Source organism: Lampris incognitus, chromosome 17 (genome assembly GCF_029633865.1).
Source record: "Lampris incognitus isolate fLamInc1 chromosome 17, fLamInc1.hap2, whole genome shotgun sequence".
Classification (NCBI taxonomy): Eukaryota; Metazoa; Chordata; class Actinopteri; order Lampriformes; family Lampridae; genus Lampris; species Lampris incognitus.
The window spans coordinates 12,189,555-12,215,905 of record NC_079227.1 but is presented as its reverse complement, the minus strand read 5'-3'; the positions used below and the strand labels follow the sequence as shown (position 1 = coordinate 12,215,905).

The 26,351-nt window shown below is 46.3% G+C and overlaps 1 protein-coding gene across 2 annotated transcripts; it reads left to right on the top strand.

The window, feature by feature from the left end:
* The first annotated feature begins 946 nt into the window (after positions 1 to 946).
* Positions 947 to 26,032, top strand: LOC130127500 (protein kinase C and casein kinase substrate in neurons 2 protein-like). Of its 2 annotated transcripts, XM_056297165.1 has the most exons (11): positions 947 to 1,144; positions 1,238 to 1,475; positions 7,045 to 7,120; positions 7,329 to 7,485; positions 10,774 to 11,009; positions 14,185 to 14,340; positions 17,310 to 17,485; positions 18,000 to 18,120; positions 19,458 to 19,525; positions 23,167 to 23,246; positions 24,818 to 26,032. In XM_056297165.1, exons 3-11 carry the CDS (start codon positions 7,064 to 7,066, stop codon positions 24,928 to 24,930), a joined length of 1,164 nt encoding a protein of 387 aa, XP_056153140.1. In that variant the 5' UTR covers positions 947 to 1,144; positions 1,238 to 1,475; positions 7,045 to 7,063; the 3' UTR covers positions 24,931 to 26,032. The 2 variants fall into 2 exon arrangements, with proteins under 2 accessions (XP_056153140.1, XP_056153141.1); XM_056297166.1 differs by lacking the exon at positions 1,238 to 1,475.
* Positions 26,033 to 26,351: the final 319 nt, after the last annotated feature.

Sequence of the window (26,351 nt, the reverse complement as noted above, 5' to 3'; positions counted from 1 at the left end):
ACTAGCTACAAGCACTTACTTGTTTGTTTGTTTGTTTAGGAATTTGCCCCCTTTTTCTCCGCAATTGTATCCTGCCAATTACCCCACTCTTCCAAGCCGTCCCGGTCGCTGTCACCCCGGGGAGCGCTGCAGACTACCACGTGCCTCCTCCGATACATGTGGAGTCACCAGCCACTTCTTTTCACCTGACAGTGAGGAGTTTCACCAGGGGAACGTAGCGCGTGGGACGATCACGCTATTCCCCCCAGTTCCCCCTCACCCCCGAACATGTACCCCGACCAATCAGAGGAGGCGCTAGTGCAGCGACCAGGACACATACCCACATCCAGCTTCCCACCCGCAGACACGGCCAGTTGTGTCTGTAGGGACGCCCGACCAAGTCGGAGGTAACACGGGGATTCGAACCGCCGATCTCCGTGTTGGTAGGCGACGGAATAGACCGCCACGCTACCCGGACACCTACAAGCATGCATTTTAACACATTCATACTTAATCAGTCATGTTCGTACATACTCGGTGGACAAATCAAAATTCTGTTTTGGGCCCCAAAATGGTTTGAACCGGCCCTGCTCAGAAGATCACCAGTCAAGTAAAATAAGCATACCTTTGTGCATGGTGTCTTTGACTGCACACACATTGCTGGGCTGCACCAGAGAATGGATTGTCACAAAGCAGTGTAGGATTAGGACACACACACACACACACACACACACACACACACACACTAATAACCTCACATGATTCTGTGCCACTTTGACACAATGCCGTGACCAGCAGATGATCAAAATGAAGCTTGCATTCTCTACGGGGCCCACTTAACGTGTGCATACTACAGTTCATTAGCACAGTATTGAGAGCGCAAGAAAGAGAGAAGGAGGGGACAGACGGGGAGTGAAGAGGGGGATTCTTCCAGCTGTTTTTGTGAGACACCGTGAAGGGGGGAAGTTAGAGGAGAGGGTGACGATCCCCGTGTGGTTGCTGTAACAATCTGACAGCAAAGGAAACAGTTAAACTTGCAAAAGGACACGGCGTGAAAAGAGAAGAGGAATGTGGAGAAAGTAGCAGAATAACACACAGAGACGGGGCGGCTCACCCATGTGATGTAAACAGACAGAACCTCACTGGGGAGAGGAGTGCAATAAAGGTAAGTCTTTTTCCATTACCCCCCCCCCCCCCCGCAGAGGACAATTAACAGCCATGGGATTTCTATGCAGATACAGTTTGTTGAACTTTACAGTGACTCGCCCACCCCACCACCACCAAACCCACCAACCCCCAGATCAACCACAGCGTGAGTGTAACTTGAAATGCCATAAGGGAAAACTGGGTCAGCGAGTGAGGAAAGAGGAGCGTGTGTTACAAGGGGGAGAGGAGGAGGAGACGGAGAGAAAGAAATGGAGAGAAAGCCCCGTCCAGCCGTTTTGGACTAACAAGTGGCCAGTTTGAGTTAATCATTTGGGATACAGAGAAATAATGTAAGTGCTGCATTCACCCAGGCATGGTTTCTGACACTTTGCTTGGTGTGTGTGTGTGTGTGTGTGTGTGTGATGGATCAAATCAGTGAAATAGTGTGTATGCCTCTTGACTAGCCAACTTGACAAACTGAAAGGGACAGCTGTCCCTCCTGAAGTCCCCTGCATGGACAAAAACAGGTTTAATAAGAGCAGAAGATAAAAATAAGTTATGGAAGTCCTCCATCGTTTGAGCTGAAGAAGATCACAGCGATCGCGACATCTTCATGGACTTGACACCTCTAAAATATGACAAACTACCCTAAGCCTGTTTGTAATAACTACTAAGAGCATCTGAGAGAGGGAAAACAGAAAACATTGTCTGTCTGATAAAGAGTTCACTTGTTTCTTAGGATAAATCTGTCGGCGCCTCATGGTCTTGTGATGAGGTGTGGTGAGTCACTTTCATATCAGATGCATGTCAACCAGACAGAAATAGGCCCCAGTGTGTGCACGTCTATTAACTATGAGTCTGCACACGCCTCCGTCACTTTATTTTCACCTTTTATGATATTATACCGATCCTCTTTTCACTTTGAGAAATAAGTATCTGCACAGTGAATTATCATCTAAAGCCCTCTCGGTCACGCTTTTGCCCAGCGCAGAAATGCACATTTGTTGTTGTGATCCGCCAATCGAATGCCAGCCGGAGTAAGAGCGACAGACAGTTGAGGTTAATGGGCCTTGTTAGAGACAGAGCAAAGGGAAAGATGACCTTTCACTGCTATTTATTTTGGGACGGCTGCGGGAAGAATGTCGGAGGGGTTGTTCTATTCCTGCCGTTTCACCCCTGTGGATTCCTGTCGGCTACTGGATCCTCTCCCACATCTACTCCCACGCTGGCTCAGATGGGCTTGTCCACGCCTTGCAGCTGGTGTCACCAGTATCATTCTAATGGCATCCTGGCTTCCGTTGGGTCCCTGTGTGTGATCCCTGCTGGACTGACGTTTACGGTAGACTGCTCAAAATCCAACTATTTCTCATGAACTTAAATAGTTGTACACCCACTAAACAGTTTCTGCCTGACAATATTTCAGCCCTTGGTGTGAAAATAGAAATAGTTCAATTTCATTCATCACCGTATTTTCTACAGCCGTTGTGTTTATTACCGATAGAAAAATAATCAAAGCTATGGTTTCAGCAAAGCAAACTATTTTCAGCTACTAACTAGATATAATGCTTAGTTAGGGGCATCATTCTCATCATTTTAGACCACAGAATTGAAAATATGAAGCAAACATACTTAAAAATGCCAAAAATTATATAAGAATGAATGTTCACCTGCTCATTTCTGATCAAAATTTCCCTCAAAAATTAAGTCTTCCAAGGCTACAAGCCAGGCAGCACTGAAGACAGTCTGAGACAAAAGAAATTTAAAAAATTGAATCTTTCCTTTGAATAATTATCAATAACACTCATGACCATATCATAATCAAAAACCAACATTGTGTCAAAGAATATAGACACATTGGGCCTCATTCATCGATTGTTTGTACATATAAATTTGTTCTTGCACACCCATGGGATTTTTTAGCCCTGAACTTTGTCTCACAGATCAGTGTAGAACCTGGGTAACCCCTGAATTTAGACACTGATGTCTCTGCAAGCCTGGGTGATTACTCGCTGCAAGAGGTAGACAATAGATGTTAGGGGGAAGGAATTACAAATAACCATCAAACTTTGCTTCTGACTGTCAACAATCTTGAGAGCTAAACCAAATTCCACAGGTGTGTAAGAACAAATTTATACATATGAACGATTGATGAATGAGGCCCATTTTCTTTTGCCGAAATTTTCTTCTTTCTAATTCTCACATAGACTTCAGTGGGGAGGGGACCAGGAACCCAATGGAAATTGGAATTTAGAATGTTTTTTCCTGTCAGAACTTTAGAACTTAGAATGCCTTTCTGTTGGAATTTTAGCATGCAGCCACAAGGCATGGCTAAGTATCGTGTAGTAAAATCAAAGTCTCGTCAGTGTTTTCCAAGTTGTCATGGTGCTGCACTCAACAAGACGTATTGCTGCCCGGTGCCAGGAGCCAAGCAGCTGTCAACTGACTGTTCTGCAGGGAGACACTGTTCCTCACTACATCTGACATTACACTGACACACCATAGTAACCCACACAATCAGGCCTACAGTGTTAGCCATCTGACAAGAGACCTTTACTCTGGTTGATACTCATCTCAAAACCTCACTGGAGCAGTGGCGTCTCTGGCACAGAAAGCCCGGTGGGGAACAATAAACTTTGTATGGGCAGCATCCAACTTGTCAGAGAAACTGCACGCAAACCTGCTAGGTCAATGAATCCAAACACAAAAGCATCTCATCAATGAATGAAATCATAACGCGCTGCAGGAGTTAGCGGAAGTGGAGACAGGGATATGCGTTAACATCATCAATAACGGCATTTGATCTCCCCCTACTGGTATATTAGCTTGTTATACAGCATCGCATTACAAATCCAAAGTTATCACGCAGCAGGGGTTAAATTGGGATTTGTTATGTGGGGATCTCTGTGGTTTCAGGGTTGCCATGGGTGCATTTGTGTGTGGGCATAGACTACAAAATCTGACTGATATCATTTGACAAACTGTAAATAAAATATAAAGAAAGTGAGCCAACCCTCTGCTCTCAACACTAAAACGCTAATCGAAGTCATTCTAGAGACTTGTCAGTGTGCAAAACTACAGATGAAGGTAAAATCTGTAAGTGCACTCTCCTGTGTATCTATATCAATGGTGTTGTTACCACTAAAGAAGAGAATAACAATACAAAGTAATATGAGTAGAACAGTCTCTTTAATAGTTACATTAATCTGGAATTAATTTACTTCTTACAAATATACACAGGCTGCCAAGACCTTTTCGAATTTCCAAACCCTTCCATGACTGTTAGCCACTAAAAGATTGGAGGCAACCTGCCGCAAACTATCTTGTGTTAGCATAATTTTGTAAAATTGAAATATTGTTTAAGCATAATATCAGAGCATTTTACATTCTGTTACTAAACCTGTCAGTTTCTGACCAATTTTTCTCCCTAGCTTGCCAGCCACTGATGCTACATACTGACCTCATGCCTAACCTGATTAATGGGATGGTTCACAACAATTCAGTCACAAAGTTGGCCTAGCAAAATGGCGCTGGCTGCTGCTATTACTGCCATAGCTAGCTAGCTAAAATTAATTACGTGGCTGTATGAGGGTATGATGAGCTTGCCTTGATTTAAACAAACAAACAACAACAAAAAACTTGATGATAATGAATGACCATGGTCGTTGGTTTGTAGTTAATTAAGTTTACAGTAGTTTGCTAAAATATCAACGTTGATGGAGGAGACATTTGGGAATAGCAGACAAACTGCGTGGTATACTCACTCGTGCCACAGTGAGGAAATGTTCCCACCGGTTAATAAACCCATGATGAAAACGCCGGTGTTACCGGATACACCGACTGGACATTATTTCCAGGGGTGCGCCTTCGTCGCGTCCGCAACAGCCGGTGGATATGACCGAAAGTGATGACGCAATGTCATTTTAAACTCAAAAAAACATGAATTGATATTTATTTGAATGGTCAGCATGCAATGTATTCTTTTAAAAATAAAAGCAGAGTAAAAATGTATGAATAAATTCATTGTTGATGCAAGATTTGTTTTGCCAGTGCTCAACTTGCCTGATGACGTTTGAAGTGTTATGTGGCGGTGCTGAGCCCCGGACAGCCCCGGCCCAGTTTAATCCCTGTCTAGCAGTAGTAGCTATACACAGATCACTGTGGTGTGCAACTGTTAGAGCACATCCAAAGCAACATTTCAGAGCAGGGAAGCCACTGCGTTCCAGGCCTTAACCTACTGCCAAAATAGCACGCCTTGTAATAACGCAAAATAGACTAACCAGTGACGTCCACTGCTTGAAAAGAAAAGATGCATGATGAGCTTTCATCTGGGCAAACGTGTCAATAACGTTTTGTCAAAGTCCACCAATCCATGAACGAATTCATTTTCAACTGAGAGCGTAGCCAGTCCATTTACCCACTGTTGCCCCGATACCGTAAACGACCTATACTAAACGTCTTGACATACGTCATTGGTTCTGTTATTTTTTTATTGGCTGCCCTCAGCATGGGGGCCACCATGATTCGTGCCCCACGGCTAGGTATCAAAAGCATGCTGAACACGCGCAGTGTTCTCAACTGCTCACTTGGTTAAACGAACGCTGATGGCAGACTGCAAGTAAACCTTTACATAACAGTACATCCATCCATCCATTATCCAAACCGCTTATCCTGTGCCGCCAGGCCATCATAGGGCACACACACACACACACACACACACACAGACACACACTCACACAACTCCACGGAGCAAATGTTTTGTAAAGCTGCAACTTAAATTGTAATGTTGATTATGTGGAAAATTCTTAAAGGGAATGTGTCATGAGAGTATGACTTTTGAATAATTACCTATCAACTGACTGAATTCCTACCATATAATTGGTGATTTCGACGGACAGACCGGTGTCCCATTAACAACTTAAATATACAAAGCCTATTATTGAAATATACAAAGAAATTAGTGAAAATGTAGGGTACCAATAATCAAAATAAACAATGTACTCTTGCCAAAACAGGGCATATTCTTGTCAACTGCTGTGGATGTGGTTGGATGCGGATGTGGTTCTTTTTTTTTCTTTTCTTTTTTCCCTGATAGTCTTAAATTACTTTAGAGTAGATGTACTGGAGCAGCTGTTTGAGCTCACCCATCTGAAGTGACTCTTGTCCTTTCAGCACCTCTGCATAGCTGTGCTCCAGTTTGGGGGGCTCTTTGTTGGGCTGAGTTTCGATGGGCTCAGTTGGTAGCTGGAGGTGGTGGTCCGGCCAGGTGGAGGAGGGGTGGTGGGTTGGAGGGTGGTGGTGGGGTGTTTTGTATGGAGCAGTCTGGTCTGGCAGGGGGGTGGGGGCAGTGATGGGCAGATCCTGAGGGCCAGGAAGATAATAATAGTGATAATTTTATTTATATAGCACTTTTCTAAAACAAAGTTACAAAGTGCTTTACCAAAAATAAAAGATAAAACCAGGCAAGGCAAAAATAAGAGTAAGATCAAATAAGAGTAAAAATAAAAACGGTATAAATAAAAACAAATATCAAACATTTGTAAAAGTTTTCATAAAAAGAAGTTTTAAGACGAGGTTTAAAAGAAGCTAGAGACTTAAGTTTGTCTTACTTCAACAGGAAGAGAGGTCCATAGTGTGGGGGCTCTATCAGCAAAAGCCTGATCCCCCTTTGTAACAAATCGAGACCTGGGAATAACTAGCAGGGCTCCATCTACAGACGGTCGAGGGGGGACATACCAAGTCAATAAATCACAAATGTGTGAAGGAGCAAGGCCATTTAAAGTCTTAAAAGTGAGCAGTAACATTTGAAAATCAATTTTAAATATAACAGGGGGCCAGTGTAAGATATTTGGAAGACAGTGCTACCGTTGTTATATGTAATAAACGCAGTCTCTCTCTCTCTCTCTCTCTCTCTCTCTCTAGACAATAATACCCAATAAAGATGGCAGCCATCCCCAAAGAAGGCCCAGACGATACCAAGAAGCAGAGTTTCTGGATGGTGAGGGGAATGTGTAGAAGATTACTGCCATGAAACCACAAACTGTCCAGCTATCAAGATGTTTGACACAAAAACCATGTGTGGTCATGCACAATATGTGTGCATGATTGCACGTGTGTGTGTGTGTAATGCAGCATGGTTAGGTATAAAAATCAAGTCTGTCTAGCTAGCCACCTATACATCTACCTTCTTCTCTCTCTTTCCATAGCCGGGTAACTATGAGCGCACTGTGCACCGTACCGATCGGAGTCACCAGGCCTGTAATGACATCATGGCGTGCTTCCTGGAGAGGGCAAAGGTTGAGAAGCATTACGCCCAGCAGCTCAGCCAGTGGAGTAGCAAGTGGAAGTCCATCGTGGATTCCAGTAAGTAGAGGAAAGTCTATGGAGATGTAGCCAAACGTCAAGGCCTTCGAAACGTGTGACTCAGTTTCTGATGAGTTAGATCTGGAGTCTTTTTATTGGTCTCTCCACTTCCAACTTACCAGATCCTATCACATCTCATCTCCACATCTTTGACATGTTTAAGTTCCTACAATCATCCAAATCACCTTCTCTCTATACAGTTCCCCTGCAGCCGTAGATACATTCAAGACCAGTTCAGCAGGGCTTATTACTCCGGTTGTACAGACACTGACAAATTCCTTCCCTGCGATCCATACTTACTTACTTCGCTTACTGACTGTACCGTCCGTCTCATGTCGCTAAATGTGTGGACGTTCCAGGGTTTATTTTCCATGTGATCTACATTTGAGTCCTTTCTATCTGATGGGCTCTATGTAACATTTACAGGCTGTGGAGGAGAATATACTTCCCAAGGATAAAAAAAAACAACTGCCCATCTGTCTGCCTGTCTGTCGGCCTGACTGTCTGTCGGCCTGCCTGTCTGTCGGCCAGCCTGTCTGTCGGCCTGCCTGTCTGTCGGCCTGCCTGTCTGGTCTGTCTATTTTCCTTCAGAAAATATGCACCATCTCCATTTTTCACATTTTGTCCCTAATTCACCTCCAAAGGTATATTCCAAAACATTAGTTTTTCCAAAAATTAAAGACTTATATTCTACATTTACAAAAGTACCCCACCCCCTCCCCACACACACACAAATACACACTCACACTCTGCAGCTGTGTGTCTTCTTTATGTCTGTACAAGATTCGAATGGCTCAGTTTTAGAATTTTTGCCCCTTCCTCCACGCATATTTGTTCCAACTCTGCCTCATTAGATGCCTTGGTAAACCACAACTTTCACGCCATACCACAGATTATCCATGGGATTTAAGACTGGCCCATTCCACAATGTCAGCCTTCTGTTTCACAGCCACCCCTCAGTGGCTTTTGCTGTGCGTTTAGGGTCACTGTTCTGTAGGAACAGTAATCGTGGTCCTTAACGCAGATGTCTTGCTGACTGAAAGAGGCTCCTTAAGGATTTGCTTGTATAAGGGTCCATCCATCTTGCCCTTGATGAAAACAAGCTTTCCACATGCTCCTGCTGAAATACAACCTCATAACATGATGGTACCACCATGTTGGATATGACAGGATGGGCATGATGTTATCTGGCCTGGGTTGCTTTTGAGTCTAAGGTTTTGTATAATGGCTTCTTGCAAATTCCAGGCTTGACTTAAAAATGGCCTCTCTTACAAGTGGGTTCCTTCTAGTCCCTCTCCTACTGAGGCCTGTTTCTGAAGTGGGGAAAAGGTTGTTGATCTCTGGACAGTTTCTCCCAATTCATATAGTGAGCTTTTCAACCATGTGTGTGTTGTAGCTCGTCTCTTGGTCACTTCTCTGACGAGTGCCCATTTTCATGCGGTTGCTGGTTTGGTAGCAGGGGTGGCGGGTAATGTGCTAAAGAAGGCTAAACCTTCCCTAACTGCTGGCTAATGTGCACCCTACACGGCCATACGTCCGGCTTTTGGACGAACAGTTCGGTTTTTCAGCTCTCTGTCTGGCATCCGGTGCAACGTCTAGATGGACGACTATTTGTCCTCCTTTTGATGAAACAAAATAAAAATCATGTGCACTCATAAACTCACTCTCACAGTGCTTGAGCGCACTTTGTTATACCGCGTCTTATCGGCTACTGTGAAAGAAGTCTGCGTTTTGATTGGCTAGTGGTGCGTGAAGGCATCCTGAAAGTGTGTATTTATGATTGCAGTTATTTATTGGCTGATGTACCTGTCAAATCAATGATCTTGTGTTTCATCTGTTTAACGTGTTAACACTGACTGTAAGTGAGTTAAAAGGCCAAAATGAAAAACTATATAATCCCTGAGTGTCGTAAAGAACATGCATTCATTACGAAAAGTCGAAAACTGCCAAGAATTTCATAGCGCGTCCGGGTGGTGTAGCGGTCTATTCCATTGGCTACCAACACGGGGGTCGCCGGTTCGAATCCCCATGTTACCTCCAGCTTGGTCGGGCATCCCTACAGACATGATTGGCTGTATCTGCGGGTGGGAAGCCAGATGTGGGTATATATCCTGGTCGCTGCACTAGCGCCTCCTCTGGTCAGTTTGGGCGCCTGTTCAGGGGGTAGGGGGAACTGGGGGAATAGCGTGATTCTCCCACGCGCTACGTCCCCCTGGTGAAACTCCTCACTGTCAGGTGAAAAGAAGCGGCTGGCGACAACACATGTATTGGAGGAGGCATGTGGTAGTCTGCAGCCCTCCCTGGATCGGCAGAGGGAGTGGGGCAGCGACCAGGATGGGGTAATTGGCCAAGTACAATTGGGGAGAAAAATGGGGGGAAGCCCCCCCCTCCCAAAAAAAAGGATGAATTTCATGCATTTTGCAAGCTTTGCCGAGCCAACGTTGATGTGAGCAGCAAAGGAAAGGGAGCTGGTTAAAACAAGTAGTTGGTCAAATATTGGCCTCCTCCACCCTCAGCCTCACCCCTCGCCTATGTTTGGTAAGGTGGCCACTCTGTTATAAGGGTCTTTAGGGTATTGTTTGGAAGGAAGTTGTGCTGATCATTTCAAAACCTCCTCCAGATTTTTGCCTCCTGATAATTTCGTGTTGAAGTTTCTGGGTCTTTATGAGGGTAAACTTGATCTAATCTGCGTTTTCAGTTGTGACACGTCACAGAGGCAGCGACATCCGTCATGCAACTGAACGCAGGTGGATTCAACATCAACATAGGTGGAGGACCTTGTTCATGTATTTAGTGTGTGATCTCATAAGAAACTGACCCAGTTTAAGTTAATCCGAAGATGGTGAATACTTACCAATTTAGTAAATTATATTTTTGCTGTTAATATAATTCTGATGACATCTAAATACTTTATCTGATTTTGACATAGTCAATAATTACTTCCATAAAGGTAGAAAACATATCCCATTTAAATATACTTCTATTTGTCTTTGCAACGCAGCGAAACAAGACATCAGTGGGGGGGGGGGGGAACTACTCTCTGAAACCATTCTATCTCTGTCTCTCTGTCTTCATCTTTCTTTCTATTTCTGTATCTCTTTCTCCATCTCACCTCTCTCTCTCTCTCATTCAATCCCTCCTTCTCTGTCATCAACACCAAGAACCATTTGCATCGCTATCAAATGGGTGCATCTGCCCTCACTTGAATATTCTCCACAAACAAATGGAGATAATTATTTCCTTAATGGTTCCATGACTCATCTCTACCCCCCTCCCTCCCCCCCTTAGGGCCGCTGTACGGCTCCCTCATGAGGGCATGGCAGTCCTTCTTCACCTCCGCGGAGCGTCTCTCCACCCTCCACTCCTCAATCTCCCAGTCTTTGGTGTCGGAGGACAGCGACAGGATGAGGGCCTGGCAGAAAGACACCTTCCCGAAGAAGATGTTCTGCGGCTTCAAGGAGAGCCACGACAACCAGACCAGCTTCACACGCGCCCAGAAGCCCTGGGCCAAGAAACTGGAGAAGGTTCGAAGAAAACTCTGTTGGGTTTGTAGATGCAAAGCAGCTCACGGACCCGGACAGCGGCCAATCTGGCCATTCTGGCACCCTAGGCAAGATCTCCAACCCTCCCCCCCCCCCCAAAAAAAGCACCATCTTCAGGGGCAACAACACTTTATAAATTTACTATTATAAACATGAAATAAACAAAAGTGCAACAGCGGGTGTGCAAAAAAAAGGAGACTCGACATATTGTGAGCGATTATAAAATAAATAATTGAAAAAATATAAAATAAATAAAAAACTCATTCATTCATTCATCATCAGCCATCTCCAGGGTCGGGTCGCGGTGGCAGCAAGCTAAGTGGGGCAGCAAGCTTGATAAATAAAAGCTAACTGAAAAATTAAAACACAAAATATTTACTTATGTGCAATCAAATATTTAACAACAGGTGCATCTCTCTCATCATCTCACTCATAACAAATACATAAGTATTAACGCATGTGTTATTCGATTGATTTTTATAATCATTAAGTACAGATAGGGCGTCCGGGTGGCATAGCGGTCTACTCCGTTGCCTTCCAACACGGGGATCGCTGGCTCGAATCCCAGTGTTACCTCCGGCTTGGTCGGGTGTCCCTACAGACACAACTGACCGTGTCTGTGGGTGGGAAGCCGGATGTGGGTATGTGCCCTGGTCGCTGCACTAGCGCCTCCTCTGGTTGGTCGGGTCGTCTGTTCGGGGGAACTGGGGGGAATAGCGTGATCCTCCCACGTGCTACATCCCCTTGGCCAAACTCCTCACTGTCAGGTGAAAAGAAGCGGCTGGCGACTCCACATGTATCGGAGGAGGCATGTGGTAGTCTGCAGCCCTCCCTGGATCGGCAGTGGGGCTGGAGCAGCGACTGGGATGGCTCGGAAGAGTGGGGTAACTGGCCAAGTACAGTTAGGGAGAAAAAAAAGGGGGGGAGGGGAGTATAGATTAAATTGCATCGGCGCCCCCCCCTGCACAAAGTGCCCTAGGTGACCACCTAAATTGCCTCTGCCTAGAAACACCCCTGGAGCCAGAGACTGACTGACTCTCTCTCTCTCTCTCTCTCTCTTATTCGCTTGCTCATTCACTTACTCTCTATATCTCTCTCACGACTCACTCACTGATTCACTCTTTCATAGTTAGCTAGTCCATCTCTACGGGGGGCAAAGAAGTAAATAAAAATTGACAGCAGCTCCCTAAAGTTCAAATGTGCTCAGCGATGCTTCAGACTCTTGAAAATGAAAATGAATAATTTGTCAAAAACGTTTTACAATTTCGAGTAAAAGACAAAAATGAAAACTCAGTGTTCCGCCGCCTCAGACGGTTCATATAATTTAACTTTTCTTCCTACAGTGAGCTTCTCGCAACTCTTCACGTAAACCTCACGTACACAACTTCACCAGGTCTGCCCTGGCGTGGACTCGAACACAGCGCTGCTTCACATCTATGAAACTGTGTGTGTCCTTGATGCCCGGTCATCCTGACCCCGACTGTGTGTGTGTGTGTGTGTGTGTTTATGTATGATGATATGTACGTCTGCTTCTGCAGTGGGCTTTTATATTTGTGCGTGGCACGGATAGTAGACTGAAGGAGCGTGTGGCTCAGACTTCTCACAGGCCTTAAAATATCTTTTATGTGTGTAACGCACCCTGCATGATAAGGTTACCCCACCGAGACCTGCAGCATTTGCTTCCTATGGCCACCGGAGGCGTATGCTCATGAAAAGGTGTGTGTGTGTGTGTGTGTGTGTGTGTGTGTGTGTGTGTGTGTGTGTGTTTCCATCACCATCCATCATAAAACCCCATCGTAAATTGAAATAAGAACAAAAACTAAGTAAAAGACAGGAACTAAACTCTTTACCATCAGATGAGCGGTCTCTGACCGTGAACCTGTAAGGATGAGGAGTAAACAGTTATTCATGTCCAACAGCACCTCACTCTCGGGTCAAAGGTGCACTACTTAAACTAACAGACCCAAACTGACCTCACCGGGACAAAATTCAGCTTGGATAAGTTTCTCTCTGGGCAGCTCCCTCATAGGAATGCAGCGAGGAGGAGAAGATGCTGAGGTGACTCATCTCGGATCAGTAAACCGACGGTGAAGCGATGTCACACTCGCACCGGTTCCAGTTGGCGTGTACACCAGAGAGGCCGCAGCAACACACTTTGTGTTGACCTGAACCCTGAAATAGAAAAAAAAAAATCTACTAAAACTCTAAAAATAGAGAATCAACCAGTAACAACAATTGAAAACTACTCAACAGTTCGCACATTTTTTGAGAACCAGTTGAAAGCAAACAGAAATGGAAATCAAAATTAAAAGTAGAGTATTCAGAAAAAAATGAAACAAAAATTAAATTGTAAAGCCACGTGTGTTTTGTGTGTGTGTGTTCTTGTATTTCCATCTTTGTGAGGACCAGTTTGAGTTTTTAACCATTGGGGGGGGGGGGGGGGGGGGGGGAAGACATTTTGGCCGGTCCTCGCTTCTTTAAGGGTTTGGGTTTGGGTTTAGGATTAGGGATTATTCAGGATTATATTAGGGTAGGGATTAATTTTAGGCAGGTACCCCCCCCCCTTTTCTCCCCAGTTATGCCCAGCCAATTACCCCACTCTTCCGATCCGTCCTGGTCGCTGCACCACCCCCCTCTGCTGATCCGGGGAGGGCTGCAGACTACCACGTCTCCTCCGATACATGCGGAGTCACCAGCCGCTTCTTTTCACCTGACAGTGAGGAGTTTCACCAGGGGGACGTAGCGCGTGGGAGGATCACGCTATTCCCCCCAGTTCCCCCTCCACCCTGAAAAGGCACCCGACTGACCAGAGGAGGCACTAGTGCAGCAATCAGGACACACACCCATATCCGGCTTCCCACCCGCAGACACGGCCAATTGTGTCTGTAGGGACGCCCGACCAAGCCGGAGGTAACACAGGGATTCAAACCTACAATCCCTGTGTTGGTAGGCAACGGTAAAGACCGCTACGCTACCCAGAGGCCCGGTAGGCAGGTATTTCTGATGGTTATCGTTCGAGGTAAGGGCTATGGAATGAATGTAGTTAATGAGGGTCCTCACTAAGATAGAAGTACAAGAATGTGTGTGTGTGTGCGCACACATGTCCATGTGTGTATGTTTGTGGTTCTGAACGTCGGTCTCTCTGTTGGCGTCCTAGCTGGAGAAGGCCCGGCTCGCCTACCACAAGGCCTGCCAGAAGGAGCAGACGGCCGTAGACAAGGAGAAGCAGGCCAACGACAACTCAGAGATGGTTCCGGCGAAACAGCAGAAGATGGCGGCTGCTCGAGAGAAGGCCACGGATGAGAAGGAAAAGGTGAGGACCGACGTTCACTCGTCCGAGCCCTAAAAGACATATGGCAGGATGTAGCCAGGACAGACGCAGCTGTTTTCATCACAAACAGGTCCAGTTTGGTCAACCCGTCTTATTAGCAGAATATTTCCATAGGGGGCAGCATGGCAGCTTTACGGGGCCCTCGGTATCTTTTTAATAAAAATGTGTTTCTGGGGGCGGCACGGTGGCACAGTGGTGAGCGGTCGCCTCACAGCAAGACGGATCCGGGGTTCAAACCCCGGGGTCGTCCAACTTTGGGGGTCGTCCCGGGTCGTCCTCTGTGTGGAGTTTGAATGTTCTCCCCGTGTCTGCGTGGGTTTCCTCCGGGTGCTCCGGTTTCCTCCCACAGTCCAAAGACATGTAGGTCAGGGGAATCGGCCGTACTAAATTGTCCCTAGGTGTGAATGTGTGTGTCGGGCCTGTGACGGTCTGGCGGCCTGTCCGGGGTGACTCCCCGCCTGCCGCCCAATGACTGCTGGGACAGGCTCCAGCGTCCCCACGACCCCGACTGGGATAAGCGGCTTGGATAATGGATGGATGGATGTGTTTCTGGTGCACACAAGTGCTCGACACTTAATTTCTGGTGCAACTCACCCAAGCACGTGCAAATATGTGTGGTTAGCCGGTCCAGAATGGACGCGGATGAAGACCTGTTCGCTTCCTCAGAAATACATGGCAGGACTGTGCGAGTAAACTTAAAGACGACAATGTGGGGGGGGGGGTTATATTGTTACACAGGCTGCAACAAACTGAAGAAAAGTAAAACCCTGTTCGCAAAACCACCACACATTTTCTTCCTCGTGCCCAGAAGAAAGTTTCTCGTGGGGCACCAGCGACGCGTTTGAAGAAAATAAGGCGTCCTGTCACTTTAAGGGCGCCGCGGTCCCTCCTGGATTTGGTCCAAAACTCCGTGTTCACATTGATCGCATCCTTAAGCGTGTCGCGAATCCTTTTTTAAAGGTTCTGCCTGTTTGTGAGTCAGACGTGTGTGTCTGTGTGAGTCAGACGTGTGTGTCTGTGTGAGTCAGATGTGTGTGTCTGTGTGAGTCAGATGTGTGTGTCTGTGTGTGACTCTTGAAAGGGAAAGCTCTCTCCAAACACGTGCTCTGACCCAGATTACTTTTTCTTTTTTTTTTTTACTTGGGTCTGGGAAAGTCTCCTTCTATGGTGATGTGCCCTCTTTCGTATGGCCGGTGTTTACGCGGGCTTCAGTCCAGCGCATCGCTGCTGCAGCGATGCGGCACGCGAGCTCGGGGACACCATAAAAGAAGACGAGACCGACCTCAAGGTCCTGTGCAAACGCTCGCGATTTAATGCAGACTTGCCTGAGCGTCTGCCAGGGGCCTCATATAATCAAGGGCCAGTCACATCTGGACCGGTGGCGTGTAGTCTGCGCTCGGCATGAGAGGCAGACAGTGGCCGTCTGCCACGTGGTCGACGGGGGAATGTCGCCGTCTGATTAAACTGTGGGTATTTTCGTGTTTATGGTGTAGAGCAAGCAAGAGGGAAGCCTGGGGGAAGCCGCAGCAAACCGCACCGCGCCGAGCCAAGAACAGATGAAATGTTGTCTTCATACCCTGAAAAGAGGAAACTGAGACTCTGGCAGACCCCTGAATGGGTATCTTCAAATCTGAGGGCCAAAAATGTTGCTGTGTGGCTGTCTCGGTAAACGTACCCACATCAAATTGGCACGTCTTCGCCACATGACTACGCAAACACTCGCCAGTACCGGTGGTGGTGTGACGTGTACCGTGGCTTTCAGGGGAGGCCACGTTGGCGTTCGGGTGCGTACACCAGAAAGGACGTACTGGTAATAAAACATCCATGAGGCCAATGGCAACAACACAGGCGGGAAATGTCAGTGACAGACAGGAAGTGACATCACTTCCTGTTATCCTTAGAAGACATAATGAGATGCCTGGTGGATTCTAAGACCAAGTTCAAATTTGTCATCATGTGTATTTAGAAAACAATGAAATTATTGTGCTTTGTCTCTCTCTGCCTTAACACAAAGTACACAAGGACACACCATCACAAAAGAAAACCACTACAGACCTACATAGACCATGTACACATGAACTGCTGTAGAGAACGGTATAGAAAGGCACATAGTAAAACTGTGGCAAAAAGAATCTGCTAATTAATATATGTATATATATATATGTGTGTGTGTGTGTGTGTGTGTATATATATACACATAGTATTTTTTTCTTTTTTCTCCCCAGTTGTACTTGGCCAATTACCCTATTTTCCGAGCCGTCCCGGTCGCTGCTCCGCCCCCTCTGCTGATCCGGGGAGGGCTGCAGACTACCACGTGCCTCCTCCCATACATGTGGAGTCGCCAGCCGCTTCTTCTCACCTGACAGTGAGGAGTTTCGCCAGGGGGATGTAACGCATGGGAGGATCACGCTATTCCCCCCAGTTCCCCCTCCCCCCCGTACAGGCGCCCTGGCCGACCAGAGGAGGCGCTAGTGCAGCGACCAGGACACATACTCGCATGCGGCTTCCCACCCACAGACACAGCCAATTGTGTCTGTAGGGGACGCCCGACCAAGCCGGAGGCAACACGGGGATTTGAACTGCAGATCCCCGTGTTGGTAGGCAACGGAATAGACGGCTAGAGCCCCCCCCCCCATTACTATAGTATACTGGACAAATACTATATAGTAAGTTTTTCACTCAGCAGGCTCTCCGGGTTTCGGCTGATGAAAAGGCGGTCCAGGCTCGTCTTATGTGCATGGTATTATATCCTGTATCAGTCACCAGGTTCTACACTTGCAATGAAACAGGAAGTGTATGGTATTTTTTTCCATATGTGGCTTTACTATGGTCAAAGCCTTTTCAAGGCCGTGATCTAGACGGTGTTCGAGGACCCACAGCTTTACAGGCCTAAAGTGGGGGGGACTGTATGACAGGTTTTGATTGTGCACTCATCTTTGAGCTCCGTGTAGGTCCGTGAACGCTACGAGAAAGTCCTGGAGGACGTGACGGCCTACACACCTCGCTACATGGAGGAGATGGAGGCCATTTTCGACCAATCACAGGAGGAGGAGAGGAAGAGGATCAGCTTCCTCAAACAGGCCTTCCTCTCCATCCACAGACATCTGGATATCACCAACAATGAGAGGTGAGCCTTGTGTGTGTGTGTGTGTGTGTGTGTGTGTGTGTGTGTGTGTGTGTGTGTGTGTGTGTGTGTGTGTGTGTGTGTGTGTGTGTGTGTTTATTGTGTGTAGGGGGATCGTCTGTTCAACTGCATCTTGTGTGTAGATCTGTGTCTGTGTAAAACTGTGTGTGTGTGTGTGTTCATCTCAGAACTCTGGTTTCCTCAGACTGCTTGTATATTTGTGTGTGTGTGTGTGTGTGTGTGTGTGTGTAGGGGGCAAGCTGATGTGTGTTACTTAGTGGGCGTGTGGCAATGGTGGTTATGCGACCACCAGGGTCACATTTCACATTTACTATGAAAAACCATATTTCTCTCTACCGCCAGTTTAAAACCAACATTAAAAACATTTATCTCTGTCCCTCTCCCTCTCTCTCTGTCTGTCTCTCTCTGTCCCTGTCTCTCTCTCTCTGTCTGTCTCTCTCTGTCCCTGTCTCTCTCTCTCTCTCTGTCCCTCTCTCTCTGTCCCTCTCTCTGTCAGTGTGAAGGCGGTGTACAGTGAACTCCATCACACCCTCATGTCTGTCAGTGAGCAAGACGACCTGCGGTGGTGGAAGAACAACCACGGACCGGGCATGCCCACCGACTGGCCAAGGATCGAGGTAACCTTTCCTTAAAACGAGGACATACTCCAAAGACTAACGTATTACTCGAACAGCTTTGACCTTTACATCAAGTTCAGGTTCCAGGTTTTACCGTCATTTGACAGTTGTACATCTGCAGGGACATGCTTACACCTGGACACTCTCACATCTAGATCACTGACTGTCTGTTAGCTAGCATCACTGTACTAGTTTCCAACGTAAGAGTCTGTCACACTCCATGGCTGACGGTGAAATCCATGTGATGGACTCATGAGACCAGACCGGCTCGTGAGTCGAATGGATCAGCACAAACCTAATAAAGGAAAGCAGTAAATAAGATGCGAGGCGGCATGAAGCTCAGCCGGATGCAGGTTTATCACACGCATGTTTGCAGGAAGTGCTCAAGTTGGTGTTGAGGAGATAAGTTTAAAAAAAGGGCTCGGCCGCTTGGTTTTGCATCTTATCACGGCAAACATCTGCATATCAAACATCTGCATATCAAAAAAAGCTTGAAAAACTGAACTGCTCTAGGCTCCGACAAATGTTTACAGCTAAAGTCTGGATCCTTAACTTACCATTCTTAACTTTACTTCTAAACCAAAACATTCCTCCCCCTTCTTTACTTTCATGAAATATTTAACTGGATTTTGGCAAAGTGCGATTAATCTTTTTCAAGGACGGCAAGAAATGAGGTCTTGGGGGAAATAAACAAAACAGCATCACGTTCAAAGAGTGACACCCAGTGAACGCATAGCATTTTGGAAAATGCCTGGGGCATCCGGGTAGTGTGGCAGTCTATTCTGTTGCCTACCAACACGGGGATTACCGGTTCAAATCCCCGTGTTACATCCGGCTTGGCCGGGCGTCCCTACAGACACAATTGGCCGTGGGAAGCCAGCTGTGGGTATGTGTCCTGGTCGCTGCGCTAGCGCCTCCTCTGGTCGGTCAGGGCGCCTGTTCAGGGGGGGAGGAGGAACTGGGCGGAATAGCATGATCCTCCCATGCGCTACTTCCTCCCGGCGAAACTCCTCACTGTCAGGTGAAAAGAAGCGGCTGGCGACTCCACATGTATCGGAGGAGGCATGTGACAGTCTGCAGCCCTCCCCGGATCGGCAGAGGGGGTGGAGCAGCGACTGGGACGGCTCGGAAGAGTGGGGTAATTGATCAAGTACAATTGGTGAGAAAACGGGGGGGGGGTATCTTTTTTTTTTTATAGTCGGTGCCCGAGTGACCTTTGACCTGCGTTTCAGTTTGAATTTCCCTTCACGTGAGATGGGCTGGGTTTATGCGAGTTATTTATCATTTCTTTGCGGTTTCGATTAACTCGGAGTCTGACCTGACACCTCTTCCATCAGGAATGGGTCCCACCGGTGAAAAAGTTGAAGAGGAAGAAACGCGAGCGGAGAGAACAGGCAGAGCGACCGTAAGTCATCTGATCTTTCACCGTGTGCCACTAACACAACAGACAGATTGTCAACAGTCGACACAGTGTCCGGTTTATGATCCTCTGTGATGGACGTAACAAAAATGGATCAATGTGATACGCATGTGATGAAAACGGCTGTGAAATGAAAGGTAAAGTGGTGTAAAATATGTATAAAGCCACAAAATATCCCTCAAACCAAATTATGAACGATGAGTTTAATCCAATCAACTTTAAGTGTATCAACTCGTTGATCATTTTTTGCTCTCCTTATTTGAATTCACATTTCACAATGCTGTTTTTCGATTCACAAAATAATTAGGTCTCTTTAATTAATCCGACCGCTTCTCTTCTTAATCTCTTCTACATTAATCTCTTTGGGTTATTCTCCTCGTCGCTGCATTTTCTTTATTTATTTTTTTTTGTTTTTGGGTGGAGATGATATATGACGATGGCTCTAAATGCTGATCCTCTGGAAACAGTACAGCTGGTTTTCTCCTCTACCAGATAGACAGACAGTCCGCTATAAGAGTGCAGGTCCCCGCCCGGTGGATCTTCCCTTCCCCGGTGCTCAGACGTGGCGACAAATCACCCATTTTTTTTCCACCTACCGGGAGAAGGGGCCCTTATGTGTTTAAACACCGCGGTTTTCGTGATATAAAATGTACGCTGGCGAATAGGACTTTCCTTCATTCTAAAGCAATAAAACAACGGTAAGAAAACATAGCCCAGCCACGGGAAACGTTTTACTGTAGCTACTGAGGTGATTTCCAGCTGTTACCGGGATTAATCCTGCTCTTGAAATTGTAGTTTTTATAGCGGCTTTTTAACATTGGAGACTATGGCCCTTCCGCATCTAATCCCCCTATGACGTCAGTTAAACAAACATGGTGGCGAGGTGAATAAAGCAAATTATTTTTGTTTCATCCAGTGTTCCTCCAGTTCTCCTGTGCTGAGATCAGCAGTGAATGAGTCGCTGACCTGCGAAATGTGATAGACTTCTCATTTACTTTCAACACTTAAACCCAAATACATAATGTTACACATAATACTTAAAGTTCCGCTTCCGGTGTGGGAAGATGGTGACGCGAAGTCACATTTGTGGCGGCCTCACCCAGTACCGTCCATGCAGTGTCTTTGTCCACATCTGCGTCCAAGTTTTGTCTTCGTTTGATGGCTGGGACAGCTGGCGTTGGATCAGCTGGGAAAGCATGGTCTGCTGCGTCCTGTGGGCCCAGGGACCACGGCCCTGCCCGGAGCCGCACCCGAGGAAGTAACAGCGAAGGCAGTCTGACAGGATGTGGAAGCGTGGCAGGCTAAGCTAACTGCTAGCCCATGCAGTCCGGCAGTTCCGATAACACCAAAGGTGGTCTGGCGGAGGCCTCACCTGGCATTGACTGTGGTGTTTTTAGTGTTGCCGTGTGGAGTGCGGGGAGGTGTGTCGAGGGTGTCTGGCTGGGAGAGCTGTCTGAGGGAGCCTGGTCTGCTGCATCCAATGGGCCCAAGGACCACGCACCCTGCCTGGAGCTGCGCCCAAAGAGGAGACACCGAGGGCGTCTGACAGGACGCGGAAGTGGGGCAGGCTAAGCTAACTGCTAGCCCATGCAGACCGGCAGGTCCGACAGTCATCCTGGCTGGCGTCCGTTCCCTCGGACAGTGATTTATTTATCATTTTTTTTGTCTAGTTTGGATATATGTGCGAGTTTGGATATATGTGTGAGTTTGGATATATGTCTTTGTTTGGATATGTGTGTTCTTGTAGTTATTGGATACGTGTTTTTGTGTGTTGCACTGCTGTGGGCTGGGGGAAACGATATTTCATTTCATTTCATGAACGCAAATACAGGAAATGAAATGAAATGAAATGACAAAGTGCTCCTGATTCCTGATCATATTCTGACACTGTCAAGATCACTGCCTGATCTAAGGCCTCGTTTATGCCGAAAGTTATACAGGTAGTCCCCGGGTTACGAACGCCCGACTTGCGAACACCTGTACTTACGAGCGAACCAACCTCCGTAAAGCCTATTATCTTAAAAAAAATCGAGTTACACACAATGGTTTATACTATTGAACGGATGGGCTACTTTGCACGACGCTCAAAACACTGCATTTTAGGCGGTTTGTCGGCCCGAGGGAGAACAACGCCCCACCGTCGTCACCGTTTCCAGTCGGATTGCGTTAACATTGTAGTGTGCGTTGTGTTTTCCCTTACATTTTTCGCGTGTTCACCCTCGTAATCATGGCTTCAAAGCGTAAATCTGATGCAAGTGATGGTGACGCATCGAGGAAAGGGAAAATGATCAGGATGAAACGAAAGCAGACATAATAAAGCCAGACACGACGAAGACATTTAAAAGAAAATGGCGGAACTCTTTGAGGAGAGGTTGTGCGAGTTGGTGAGAATTTTAAAACAAATGTTACCTCGCCCGGGCAAGGGAACAATAAGGCACAGGTACATAACGACCTCCTCCGCCGTTGCCATGTTTGTTATTGTGAAAAACTTTTGACTTTGAACTGCCCTCTAGTGGACGTATTGCTTAACATCCATGCCAACGAAAAGGACGCATGGAAGTCTGTAGGGTAGTAGAGGGAGCGTAGAGCCTTAAGTCGAATGTGCGCATGCGTGCAGACAGAGAGCGCAACATTGGCCGAGCGAGCTAGAGAGTGGATGAAGAGAGGGAGCGACGATAGCGAGAACAAACGTTTTCTGTATCAGACTCAGAATACTTTATTCATCCCCGAGGGGAAATTGGGTCCTATTACAGACACTCACGCTCTAGTAAAGAAAAAGAAAAAACTAAAAACTAACAAGATAACGAGAAAATAGAAACAATAAAAACAGAAACAAGTAGAAATAAAAGATAAAATAAGAACCAGAAATATATATTTTGTGTTACACCCTATCTACACTGCGCTACCACAGCACAAAACAAACAGCACAAACAAAACCTGACAGGGTAAAATAATCGGAAGGGCCGGTCCAATGACCATTAACTCCGAGTGTCTGACACTCTGAGGGAGGAGTTGTAAAGTTTGCTGACCACAGGCAGGAACGACCCCCTGTGGCACTCTGTAGTGCATTTCGGCAGAATGAGTCTATCACTAAAAGTACTCCTGTGCCCAACCAGCGCGTCATGGAGTGGGTGGGAGACATTGTCCATGATGGCACATAACTTCAACAGCGTCCTCCTCTCAGAAACGGAAGGTTCTGAAAGTTTTTAATCATCAACCGCTACAGGTTCTTCATCATACATTCATAACGGTGCGCAAAAAATTGTTAGGTTGATAGGTCCAGTAGTTTGTGAGATTAGCCGCGGACACGCACAGAGGTATAAATATGCCTGTGACTGAGGACCACTGCTATATAACGAAAGATACTGAATGATAATAAATAAAAGATAACCAATGCTATTCACGGTGATGAAAGATAAAACTTTGTACCAAATCACCACAGTTTCAGGTCATTTCTGGATTCATCAAATCACCTTATAATTCCCCCCTTTATTTTTAAACTCCCATGCAGCTTTCATTTCAGGTAACAGAACATTTCATTGCATCTGTTTTTATCCTTTGACTTTTGCTTCCTCCAGTCGTCCTAATTCTGTTTTGTCATCCATCCATGTGTCGGGTCTTCCTAGTGTGATGATCGGCGGTGTCAAGGTGCGAGCTATGTACGACTACATGGGAGAGGAGGGGGACGAGCTGTCTTTTAAAGCAGGTGACAACGCCAATAAGTTGGATTCAGTGGATATTCAGTGTATGTGGATGTATGATACACATGTGAACTGGATAACCAGTCCACACACACACCTACTTCTGGTATGTCTAGTCTTCATAGTAGAAAAGTGAAACTGGAGCCGTCAGAAAAAGCTTTGGCAGGATTTAATCTCAGGCTAACTGAGGTTCACGTGGGTCAAGAAACAGCTGCGAGACCACTCACCTATTTTTGTTGTTCTCTGTATTTCTTCATATTTAGGTTCTCTGTTATTCAATGAAGTAATTTTTCTTACTTAACTTTGTTGTTTGTATGTGCAATGTGTAATTTCTTCCTGAATGCTGGCCTCTGTTGTTCAGTCATGTGACTAACAACAACAAATCGAAATGGGCACAAGGCTTAGTGCCTCTTCAGGTGGGCCCACAAACAACTGTGTGTGTGTGTGTGTGTGTGTGCGCCAGGTTTTTCTATCAAAATGGGGACCAAATGTCCCCAATTGGGAAAAAGCTGATTTTGGGGCCAATGGTTAAGGTTAGGGCAGCACGGTGGCACAGTGGTTAGCGCAGTTGCCTCACAGCAAGGAGGTCCTGGGTCCAAATCCCGGGGTTGTCCAACCTTGGGGGTCATCCCAGGTCATCCCGTGTGGAGTTTGCATGTTCTCCTTGTGTCTGGGTGGGTTTCCTCCGGGTGCTCAGGTTTCCTCCCACAGTCTAAAGACGTGTAGGTCAGGTGAATCAGTCATACTAAATTGTCCCTAGTGTGTCAGCCCTGTAATGGACTGGCGGCCTGTCCAGGGTGTCTCCCCACCTGCCACCCAATGACTGCTGGGATAGGCTCCAGCATCCCGTGACTCGAATTTGGATAAGCGTCTTGGATAATGGATGGACAGATGGTTAAGGTTAGGGTGGCATGGTGGCGCAGTGGTTAGCGCAGTTGCCTCACAGCAAGGAGGTTCTGGGTTCAAACCCCGGGGTTGCCCAACTTTGGGGGGTCATCCCTGGTCATCCTCTGTGTGGAGTTTGCAGGTTCTCCCCATGTCTGCATGGGTTTCCTCCAGATGATCCAGTTTCCTCCCACAGTCCAAAGACATGTAGGTCAGGTGAATCCGCTGTACTAAATTGTCCCTAGGTGTGAATGTGTCGGCCCTGTGATGGACTGGCGGCCTGTCCAGGGTGTCTCCCCACCTGCTGCCCAATGATTGCTGGGATAGGCTCCAGCATCCCGCGACCCGAATTCGGATAAGCGGCTTGGATAATGAAATGGAATGGTTAAGGTTAGGCATGTAGTTCTGATGGTTAAGGTTAGGGTTAATAACTAGGGAATTACTATAAATGTATGTAAAAGTGACCTAAACAGACACGTGTGTGTGTGTGTGTGTGTGTGTGTGTGTGTAAAGGGGGAGGCTTTACCTTGTTTCAATTTTTACCACTCAGCAGCCACTACTAATATTATATTATGCTTTAGAAAAGCAGAAATATAGCACCTTTAAACTGGAATAAGAAGCTTGTGTCAGCTCTTGTTTATGTCTTAATCTTTATAGCAAATCCGTTTCTTCATCTCATTTCTGGTCACAGGCGAGGTGTTTCTGAAGGTCGAGGAGGAGGACGATCAGGGGTGGTGCCGCGGGGTGCTGAGCAGCGGGAAGGAGGGCTTCTACCCGGCCAATTACGTCCAAGTTGTGGAGTGATGTCACGCTGTCACTCAAATGTTACATCATTATCAGCCTGTCTCCCACAAAGTGCATGTGATGGCTGAAACACCCATTCATGGTCCAAAGTTGCCCGAGATTTGAAGATGAAGTTTCAAATGCCGCACAAATAGGGACTTTTTGTTAACCCGTACTGCTGATGTCCAGAAGCTGTCATGATTGATTCTCGTTAAATATATAATTTAAATTTGAGCTAGAGAGAATAAAGGATTGATTAACTGCTCTAAATTCTAACCTCTACGGTTCAAGTGCCAATGCTGTATCTACTAATTTAGCAATTACTGCAACATACAGTTACCGTGTCCGAATTGTTAGTACATGCTACATGTATAAAGTATGTAGTGTATACTGCATACTTTTGGAGCATAATATTCAGTATGTAGCATGCTCTGCATACTACGAACACTCTGCAGACTCACATCCAAGCTGAAGTGACCCTTCGTAACACCAGAAGACGATCTCTGTTGCTTTTGCTTTGTCCATTTCAATTCAGCTTTACCTCTTTATTTATGCTAAAATCATATTTTATTGTGAAAATATATCTAAATGTGCAGACAATGGCTGTTGCCCCTCCCGTTTCGTTGTCTGGCACATTGCTTTGGAAAATGTTCTCCTGGCGGTTTGTTTCTATGGAAATGTGAGAGTTTTAATAAACTCCGTCCTTAATATTTGTGACTATGTATTATGTATAATACATAGTAGTGTAGCGTAGTATACTACATTTCATATTAATACCATGCATACTAAAATTAGCATACTAATAGTATGAGCAATTCGGACACAGCTAGTGTGTTTTTGTGTGTCGGTCTGTTCGTGTGTGAGTATTTACACGAGGCCAAAAACAAAAGGAGGGAGAGAACGCCATCGCACTCCTGTCATCTTCCGTCCTATCTATGTGAGACGAGTCATTAAGACCTTTTCAGCAGAGCGCACGACGCTTGAGCAGGCGCACATTTATTTCAAGTATGTGTGTGTGCAAACTGCAGCAGGTTCATGTTTACTTGATAAGTTTGGTACAGAGGCACATAGAAGTTCCTGTGACTTTGGGAATGAATTTTTAAAAATAAAGGTCTATTTCACAATGTTATCTTGCGTCTTTGTTGTTCTTGCTCTCTCACACACACACACACACACACACACACACACACACACACACACACACACACACACACACACACACACACACACACACACACACACACAGATTTGAAAAAAATAGCACGGCAAATGTTGCCGGTTTTGCACATCCTGAAAACAAAAGTTAGTTTAATTCTAAGCCAAGCAGAGCCCGACCAGCCCTTTATACACTGGTGAAATATTTAACTGGAGTCAGGCATCGTGCAGGTAAATCACTGACTGATCGGGCTGGTTCTGCCCACACGGGGTGCCCTCAGAGGACT